Source organism: Nanorana parkeri, unplaced genomic scaffold (genome assembly GCF_000935625.1).
Source record: "Nanorana parkeri isolate BGI_ZX_2015 unplaced genomic scaffold, ASM93562v1 scaffold2242, whole genome shotgun sequence".
In the NCBI taxonomy this organism is placed as follows: Eukaryota; Metazoa; Chordata; class Amphibia; order Anura; family Dicroglossidae; genus Nanorana; species Nanorana parkeri.
This window is the reverse complement of record NW_017308510.1, coordinates 149,036-159,658: the sequence shown is the minus strand read 5'-3', so window position 1 is coordinate 159,658 and position 10,623 is coordinate 149,036. Positions and strand designations below refer to the sequence as shown.

The 10,623-nt window shown below is 41.0% G+C and overlaps 1 protein-coding gene across 1 annotated transcript in view; it reads left to right on the top strand.

Moving 5' to 3' along the window:
* Window positions 1-10,623, top strand: part of LOC108801186 (S-adenosyl-L-methionine-dependent tRNA 4-demethylwyosine synthase-like) — a gene marked incomplete at its 5' end in the record, with an annotated part of 110,850 nt that overhangs the window by 19,820 nt on the left and 80,407 nt on the right. The window contains one exon of the mRNA XM_018573116.1: window positions 909-1,035. Within this exon, the coding sequence (XP_018428618.1) occupies window positions 909-1,035 (127 nt within the window). The remainder of the gene's footprint in view (window positions 1-908; window positions 1,036-10,623) is intronic.

The window sequence follows — 10,623 nt, the reverse complement described above, 5'->3', positions numbered from 1 at the left end:
TATAAAGAGAAGGCAGCACAGGTTAGATGCGAAAAAAGGTATGTTGTGGCTTTGACAGACCAAGAATCTTTGTAAAAGATCTCCCCTCTGGGAGAGCACCAATCTAGCAGGTGGATGTACCACTTAAGGTGCCCATACACCGTGCGATTATCGTACGATAATCGCGGGAAATCCCGCGATCGTACGATAATCGCAAAGTGTATGGAAGGCGTGCGACCGTTTCTACTGTACGGTCGCACGTCTTCTGTCAAACAAGCAGGCTGGAAAACCTGCCGAGAATCGTACGACCTGCTTGTTCGACAACTGCCGAACGGGCCGGTGTGCGCACCCGCACACTGCCTGTTCAGCATTGCAGTCATCGGAAGCCCGCCCCTCAGGGAGGCGGGCTTGCGATGATCGCAAGTACGATCTGCCTGTCCAAGATGGGTAGATCGTACGTTTTTTGAAAATACTTTACAACCCTCGCAAGACAAGTCTTGCGAGGGTTGTAAAGTGTATGGCCACCTTTACAATTATCTGCAGATTTTTCTGTGGTCAGATGGATAAAGTGTAACAGATTGGCCCACGTGGAGATTACTCCATCCACACAATTAAATGTAGATGGAAAAGTTGCAACAGATTCCTCCATCTGACCACAGAAAATCTGCAGATAATTGTAAGGTGTATGGCCAGCTTCACGAGTGACTCAAAAGTAATAATTGTATATTTTGTTTTTTGAAAGAACTGTAAGGATTTACATTGTTCAAATGGAAACATGTACACAACATTTTACTAACCGCTTACTTGGGGGAAAAAATAATTTCTTGTAGTCAAACTATTTGTTGGGTAGATTATTGAACTTTCGCTTAGAATTTTTCAAAACCGGGAAAGTTGACTGCTCATTTTGATGAAATTTATTTTTCCCTTAGAGAGAACAAGATGTTAATGGAGAAGCTGGAAATCTAGGAAAGTCTCGGAAGACTGCTGAAACCGCAGGGAACGAGGAGCCTAGAGAAATGATTACTCCTGCTCTACAGGAGGCTCTGACTAAACAAGGTGTGTTAAGCATGAGAACTGCATGCATTAAGTGTCTGTGACTTGTGTGTCGTGCCAAGTGTTAAACAGAATAGCCTAATGCTGTATATACTAAAGGGGCAGATATCTGTGCTTTCATGGGCCCTGATTATTCAGGGGAATATTGCACTTTTTTACCTTTTTTTTTTTTTAATGTTTCTTTATCTAAAGCAAGATTTTGCAGATTTTACAAGTATTTAAAATAACACTGAAGATGGGAGTGAAAATTGAGAAAAACACCCCACCCGCCCTTGGCTTTCGATTTTATCTTGTTTCTGATTTTGTTGCCCTTCAGCAGCCTTTACTTTATCCTCCTGAAGATGCCCATACACTGTACGATTCTCGTAGGAAATCGTAGAATACAGTACAGTGTATGGAAGGCGTGCAACCGTTTCTACTGTACGGTCGCACATCTTCCATCCAACAAGCAGGCTGGAAAACCCGCCGGGAATCGTACGATTCTCGGCGAGTGAGTGGCCTGCTTGTTCGACAACTGACGAAAGGGCCGGTGTGCCCGCCCCTCATTGCAGTCATCGCAAGTACGATCTGCCTGTCCAAGATGGGCAGATCGTACGTTTTTTTAAGTACTTTACAACCATCGCAAGACTAAGGTCTTGCGATGGTGGTTAAGTGTATGGCCACCTTTACTCCTGGCTCTTTGTTCCCTGCCCTCAACAACATTGATAATGGTCTCTGCTTTATCAGCTTCTTTGGGGGTCTTGGAGACCCCTGATGTCTGCATAAGGAGGACCTGTCACTATAATTTTAATGTGAGCTTGTGCCAAGTCACACAATTAACATTTTTATTTATTTTTTTAAGTCCCCTGCCCCCACATACACATGCAAATGTGCGTCGAATGCGCCTACGCATGAAACCGACGATTGCACCCATTTTCCGCACGTGTTAAATATCATCATGAATATCAGAGTGTGAGCAATACTTTTATGGCCATCAATCACTGTTAACGCTAAACTAATGAGCGGTAAAAGCTTTTAAAGCGTCGCCTATGGCCAATTTTGGGTGTGGTAGTTTTTTTTCTGATTTTTGCAGGCGTGTGCAATTTTAAGGTGTGACATGTTTGGTGTCTATTTACCCAACCTGACCCCATCCTTTTTCTATCTTTTCCCAAAAAAATGGGTAATGTTTCATAACATAAAAAAATTCTGTGTGGGAGGTAATCTCTTTCATTCAGCACCATCAAGGGTCAGATGTCTGCTTTGGCGATTTTTCTCTTCCAAAGACTGATTGCTTCTCGCTTTCTAGTGAAGTTCTTTGTGCAGGAGTTGCTTATTGTCCCCCTGTATGCTCTTTAGTAATTCAGCTTGGTTTTGTTGGCTCTTTTGAAGCCGCTATTTGAACCTCTCAGAGATATCCCTCTGACCTAACACGCAAGTTTACCTTCCTTGTTACCATCACTAGGCATGTTTCTGAGCTGGTGGCCTTTACTTGTAAAGAGCCTTGCCATCCACAAAGAAAAAGTAGTGCTGAGACTTAAGACCTCCTTTCTTTCTAAGGTGGTCTCAGCCTTTTCTCATTAACCTTAACATTGTTTTACCATCCTTATGTGCTGCATGGTAGCATCCTAAAGAATTTTACCTCCACAGTTTTGGACATAGTTTGGGCTGTGGGAGTTTACCTCTGCTTTAGTTTCTGTTCACAAGTCTGATCTCTGATTGCCATTCCTGAAAGTCCCCGCATAGGACAAATGGCTTCTTCTTACACTATAGCCAGGTGGATTTGTTGACCTATCACTTAGGCCTATGAGCTAACTGGTAAAGTTCTTCACTTTCTGGTCAAGGCACAGTCTCTACTTAGAAGCGTTGGTGCTTCTTGTTATTTTCAGCATTCAGTCAGTTTGCAAGGCTCTTTTGCCTTTTTCCCTCTATTGAACTGCCTGGTCCGGCTTCCAACAACACCCGGTGGGTGGTCAGTGCAATCCGTCGATGCAAAAAGACTGGTTAACTGGAGGGGAAATAAAACAATAGAGGACCTTCCTAACAGGACGAAAGAAAAGACTCTACTTCTACTTTTTGACGACCTCTGAAAGGACTCGTTTTATCTCACTTTGATCTGTACGTGGATGGATGGATAGATTTATTTATCTGTCACATACATAATCGTACAAGTATGATATGCAGTGAAATGCTTACACAACTGCAAGAAGATAGGTGGACTACTTATTTTGAGTATTATTATATTTTCATATACATTTTTATTTTTAATAATATATATTTTTTTATTTTCATTCTATTTTTAAAATTTTAGTTATACTTTTATTTATTAATTTGAATTTTCCCTTAAATAATCTGATAAGAGGAAATTACCGCTTGAATTATGGGATGTGTATGAGAGACTGAACTACTAAACGGGTGGAAGGGAAACATCAATAGCATTGATTTTGCTGTTTTTCCCAACCCTTTGAGAGAGACCTTCATTTAAACACAGGTTATGATCTAGGGATCCCACTCTGTCCCTCATAGAATAATAAGTCGGTATATACTATGAACCCTTAAAGTGATCAGTTCACAAATATTATTCTTTGGATAAGGTGACTATCTTTTGCACTAACCCTTTATTCTGATTTTTTTCATTGTAGACACTATAATTGGTTTATACATGCACCTGCACTATACGTAAGAAGGATATATTGGTATTTTGCACTTATATATGTATCTTATATCCACTAATTGATAATTAAATAATACACTAATTCCTGATGAGTGGGGTATATTAAATCTCGCCACAAAGTTGTTTTTTGGAATATTCCACATTGAATAGAAATCGCAGAATATAAACAAATAGAATCACACAAATAGTTTAATCCAATTTAATTTATTATCCATCAAGGCAAGTAGCACTCACAAAACTACCACCACCACTGTAAAACTTTATTTATACTGGTCTCAACAGTATTCACAATATTTTATTCACCAGAGGTATATACACTTATATCACTTAAATATCACAGAGCATACAATATACACAAAGAAATCAATACTATGTAGATTATCTAACACCAAGCGCAACATACTAGTTTCACCAGTTTGCAAGGCTACCACCTGATCCTCAGTTCATAATGTTTAAGTTCTACCAGGTGGATGTTCAGGCTTCTTCAGATGCCTGCTTTGGTTGCAGAATTCTTCAGATTGGTTCTCTTTCGGGGAGTTTTTTTTTTTTCTGGGGGGCTGTTTCTGTTCTTGTTACCTGTTGGGGTTTGTGTATTTTGTGGGCCTGTTGACTATCATTGCTGTGTTGCCCTCTTTTCTGTTGGGCTGCTTTTGGACGTCCAGTTGGTTTCAGAACTAGCTCCCTAACTCCCTGTGTAATGTGATTTTATGATCAAGAAAACAGGTTTTAAAAATGTTATTTTGATTATTACACAGGACCCCCTCCTCTGTTTTCTGTGATTCTCTTATACTGCTTCCTAAAAGACTGAGGAAGGCTGTGAGTGGGAGGGGTTATACAGGTTTGTCCTTGCAGCATTGATTTTATCAGTTTCCAGTCACCTGAAAGTAGCTGCATAACTCATTGATTCCAGAATTAATTTTCTGTGTCCTTTTTAATGTACTCCAAGAAAAGGATTTTACTGGTCATACATGAATCCTGTTTTTTTATGTTTTACCTGCTTACGGAAATGCCACATGTCTTGACTGTTCATTGTGGAAATCAACTTAAAACACTAAACATGTACATTTAATGTATTTCTACTGTGCATGTAGCTCTTGCCCAGAAGTTGTGTTGGGGTTTTTTTTTTTATATCTGAAATTAATAGCAGCATTTTTGGGCAAAAATAGAAAAAAACATTTTAACGTACTTAAAACTTCCCTGAACTACTTTAATTACACGCTTACCAAAATCATTGAAATTGGACTTCTCACTTTTTTTTTTCCATACTGTTGAATTAATATTTAGAATCCATATGGCATCACAGTTTATTTAGAATCCATTTAGCATCGTAATTTGCTCGTGACATGGTTGTATATTTTAGAGCACACTGGTAGTTTTTAATGAGTTGCACAGATCAGATGTGGAAGTTGGATACTTCTTGCCGGTCGTTTAATCGTTGATGCCATTGCAAGCTCATTACTTCGACTCATTGGGGTTGATTTACTAACCTTATAAACACACCATGAACGTGTATACACCTCTGTAGTGTGTTCCCTCCCAGCATGATCTATGGGAGGAATCGAAACACCTTTTGTAGTGTGTACACACCCAGCAGGTGTGTTGTGCAAAGCCCTGCAATGAATTGCAAGGTAATGTGGTGTAAATTAGCTCTATGTTATGTTGCTTGCGTTGATGAATGCAGGAATGTAAATGCATGAGCTAACCATTTTTGTCTAAACTGTGAAGCAGCATTATATATGCATCATGTGCATGATTTTTCCATATATGGCATTAGTGGAAATATGCTTTTAGAGACTTTTTGGTTGATAAATACGTTTTGCTGTGTGAAAATCACACACACCTGGTGCGTGTGTGTGTTTAGGTTAGTAAATCACCCCCATTGAATCAACACATCGATCAATGTTCAGAGTTAGATACTTATCCAAACAAGTGCAACAGCCCAGGCAGCATAAAAGCATTTATTCATAGAACCAAGGTCATAAGTGATTTGACAATAGAATACATTTAGGAATAATACTTTAATGGACAAATATTTTAAGGTCAAGCGTTTACTGAACTTGAGCCTTCACAATGATTACTTTCATATTAGTTAAATATCTTTTATATGTTATCTGGGGTTGAGTACCGTAGCTGTTTTTTCTGATGATTTTTTAAGTTGCTGGGCGTCATGAGCCATCCAATTTCTATATTAAAATTTTGCATTAGTTCTTGAATTGGTGGCTTGCCTCACTTGTTAAAGAGACGCTAAACTCAGGAATTAAATCTTAAATGTGCATTCCAGTATCACAATTTATTACACAAATAAGCTATGTTTTTATCACCCGGCTGTAGATCATAAAATCTTTAAATTCATGCTGACACTGTCCTATCTTCTGAAGGTTGGCTACTTTTGTTCCCCATGGTCACTGTGTGTGTTGTAAAGCAGCCATTGCGCTAAGCTCGCTCCTATGATGGACTACAATCTCAATACAAATTCGTAAACTAAAAGTGATTGTAGTCCATCACGTGAGGGAGCTTGGAGCGGTTGCTACTTTACAACACACACACAGGGACCATGGGGAACAAAAGAAACAACCCTCTGGAAGCAAGGACAGTGTCGGCATGAATTCAGGGATGATTTGAAGGATCTACAGCTGAGTGATGCACAAATAGGCTTAATTTTTTGTTAATAGGGTACTTCAATGCATTTTTAAGATTTCATTTCGGCATTTGGGGTCACTTTAAATCTAAATGATTGCCCTCATCTATTTTTAAGCATTCATTGACGGACACATGAATTCTAAGACTTAGGTTATATTGTCACCTGTAGGAGAATTTGGACACGGTCAAACCAGAAAAATTGTGGCCATGGTATGACTCCCTTCTGCTCCCAGCATGGTTTAGTTTTTTGCTAATATATGGATTTGTTTTTCATTTTTTTCCTGGTAAAGGTTTGGCAGGCACACTACGTCTGAGTTGTTCCAGGACCTTTGTCACAGGTACTTCCAGGCTTCCAGGTTCAATAGCAAACTGGACAAGTTTGTTTCCAGATACAGAGATCTCTAGCAGAAGCTGTGGATGCTCTGGTTGCTCTGTGGGATAAGTACAGTGTGATCAGCGCAGTCTGATCTACATCTTTCCTCCCCTAAAACTCATCACTGATCTTGATCCAGAGGGGAGGGCATCCCGAAGGTTTTTATAGCCCTGGAGTGGCCCAGGAGCATGGGGCACTTTGACCTGATTAGACGTCTGTCAGACACTCTGTGGGCTCTACTAAATCATTCAGATATTCTGTCCCTGGACCTTTCAGCGTTTTGTTGCTGTTGACCAACCCCACAGTTGGACTGATTTAGACACCCCCAACAGTGTCTAAATTCCTGAGTCTCTTAATGTTAAAGAATATAGGATACTTGCTGTAAAATCCAGAGTTCGCAACAATGTTTTTAGTTTGTAAGTGCCCAAATCTTTTCATAGGTGGCAGTATAAGCAAACAGTCTCAGAAATTGTGCCTTGCGATCCCGTGCGGGCAATCGCATTGCGGCCGGAGGGCATGGCTACGGTGCCATTCACTACAATGGCCCGCCACGCCCCCACCTGCCCCACTAAAAAGTGAGCCGGCGGCATTCCGAGGCAGTGCGTCCTGGCCAGAATGGGGCCGGAATGCACTGCAACTCGTGTGAACGGGCTCTGACTGTTTAGCTGCAAGCATTGTTCGGCTGGGAATTTTCCAACGTGGTTTTTCGGCAAAAGTTGATCTAATAATAGACTGCTGTCAAGGGAATACAACCCAACCAATTTCTGATAATTTCCTGCTGAATCGGCCAAAATTCGCTCCATGTGTACCCAACTTAAGACTGCCTTGTCCAGGGTGACAACATTGCTGTGCGATTTCATCAGAAAAAACAGTATTGTCACCCTACTACAACTGGCAGGATGAACAGGTAATAAAACTATGGTACAGAGGGGACTCAAAAATACAATGCAGACGACTGCTGTGTAAATGACTGACAGAAATTGAATTTATAGTGCTTCAAGGCAAGCATGCTACTGACCCAGCAATGTGGCCCCAAGAAGCTAGGGAGTAGTAATGGTTTTCTATTTCTGTTAACTTTTTATAAACAGTCTCCTTTGTCAAAATAACAGTTGTTTCTTGATAAATGGACATTGATATTTCTATTCTTTCTTGCTACTAGTCTTAACAGTTCTGTCAACAATACAAAAAGGATTTAGGATTAGTGACCTTGAAGCAACAATTTTTGTCTTTATAACATATACCCTCATATATCTCATGGATAGTTCCCGTGGGCCTCCTGTTTGCCCCTAACGGACCATGTGACAAAGTGTGCCCCAGCAAATCACTTTATTATTGAATAAAGGGAGTGGGCTGTACAGTACAATACAATTCTTTATAGGTTTAACTTGATGGACTTGTGTATTTTTTTCAACCTGACTAACTATGGGCAGCGTTTTTCTGCCCACCACCCCTACACTACCTACCCTAACGCTGCAAGAGTTAAGTGCTTGTTTTGGTCTTGGGGAGCGAAAGTAAAGAAGGAATACTCACCCACTCAGTGCTGTGGCAGTGACCGCTAACCCTCTCTCCCCCCTCCGCTCTTGCTGTGGTATGTCCCTCATTGTTTTCAACTAAAAGACTTGTATCAGACATGATGAAGTCATGGGTCCTTAGGCGCTAAAGCCTGGTGAAGAAGAGATTGCAGGTACCGGTCTAGCAGACCGGTGGGACTCAGGATCAGGTGAGTATAGCTGCTTTATTTTTACCCCTAAACAAAATGAGCACTTAACCCTTGCAGGGCAGGGGTAGCCCTACTGCAAGGATTCATTTTTAAAATTACTGGAGTTCTTCTTTAAGTCAGTAACTTAAACATTATTTAAGTCAGTGGGTCAGCATTACTGCCAGCCAACTGGCATTTTTAAAAGCTAGTCTGTGATGCCTAATCCTGTATTTCTATCATGATAGAGTAACTATACATAAAGGCTATGTAGTGAGGGTCAGTCAAGCTGGTCCTTTTTAGGGAGTAATTGAGCATTCCCAGAAGAGAGGAGAGCTATGATGTGCAGGGAGGGAGGAGGTTGTGCTAGGGAATGGACTGCTCCTGGAGAAGTCAAATTTTCTAGCAAGTCCAAAGGCACATTTCTAGTGAATAAAAGTGTCACGTCTGCAGTAATTAGAACGGTTGGATCACAACTGCGGAGGAAAAGGATCAGTCGGATATGAATCTCAGGCGTCACTCACAATCTTAACGGTGAGTTTGAGATTCTACCATCATGAAATAAACGTAAAACAACATAAGCTGGAACAGTATTATTGCGTCATAGCCTGTTGGTGATAACTTGGATGCAGAAGGTGGTGCTGGTTTCAAGAGTGGATTCCAAGTTGCAATCAAGTACACAGTCTATACATGAACCAGGTAAGCAGACTAAGTAGCGGTTCTCTCCCACAGGAGTGGTACTTGCGGTTTGGTACGGCAGGTGGTGGTGGCAGAGTCCAGCTGGTGGCTCCTACAGCAGCAGGTCCGTCTTCTGGATGGCAGCAGGCTGGTGTGCAGGTTCGTGAGGCAGCAGGCGTTCAGACCTCAATCGCAGAACGCCATGCTGCCTCATCCTCGCCTTTAAATAGGGCCAGGAAGTGGGGAGGGACCGCTGATTGGCCCGAACAACTTCCGCGTTCCACCGTGGAACGCAACCGCAGCGTCACAATCAGGAGTTCGTGCGGCTTCCGCGTTCCCTGGTGGGACGCAGAAGACCTCCGTTGGGAATGCAGGCGTTCAGACCCCAATCGCAGAACGCCATGCTGCCTCGACAGTGGCTTTAAATAGAGCCAGGAAGTGGGAAGGGACCGCTTATCGGCCCGAACGACTTCCGCGTTCCACCCGGAGTTCGTGCGGCTTCCGCGGGTACTGATAAGAGACGTATTTGTAAACCAGTGAATTTAACATTCACCAAACATTAACTAGTGGTGAATCAATCACGGTCATCTAAAACAGGCCTTCTTAAACGTTTTCCACTCGTGACCCCTTTTCGCCCAAGGAACTTTTTACATGACCCCAGGAGTCTGTGTCGTCCTCCAAACCCCTCCCCCCGTGCGGTAAAAATTCTTCCTGCACAGACTTACTCAGGAAGGTACTGGATGTACCCCCTGATGGTGGCCCTGGGGAGTCAGAGTTTTAGTCGCAACCTCCCCTATTCACTTGCGGGTCGCGACCCACACTTTAAGAAACCATGATCTAAAACACTTGCACCTAACACCTTTTCGCATTCCTAACATATGAGTACTACAAATTCTATAGTTTTTTGTTTGTTTTTACTTTTAATGCATATACAATGAGGGACATTTGATCAAAACTGGAGCAGACAGAATCTGGAGCAGTTGCTCATGGTAATCAATCAGCATCCACCTTTTAATTTTCAAACCTTAACTGAACAAGCTGAAGAAGGAAGCTGATTGGCAACACTAGGCAACTGCTCCAGATTCTTTTACTTCAGTTTTGATAAATTCTCCCCAATATGTTTGACTAATCACTACAAAATAAAAGATTTTCTCTTTTTGTTTTATTGTAAAATAGACTTTTTATACATATAGGGAAAATATAAGTTTAGAAATTAACAAATTAAAAATTATAATAAACTTTTTCAATAATCATTATTATTTCTATTTTGAAAATGTTATTCTGGCTTTTTTTTCTTTTAATTTTTACAAGAAAAACTATAGAACTTGCAATACTCATACTGTTTTAGGGATGCTAGGTGTGTAGTGTTTTTTCATTTTACATTCATTAATTTTATGCTTATGGGTAATGTCAAAATATACCTCCTGTGCAATTTCCATGTGTAAAAGATGCAAACATGCTGAAACATTTCCTTTTTAGATTGTGTGTGTGTGTGTGTGTGTGTGTGTGTGTGTGTGTGTGTGTAGATTTTATATATATAGATATATATCTATA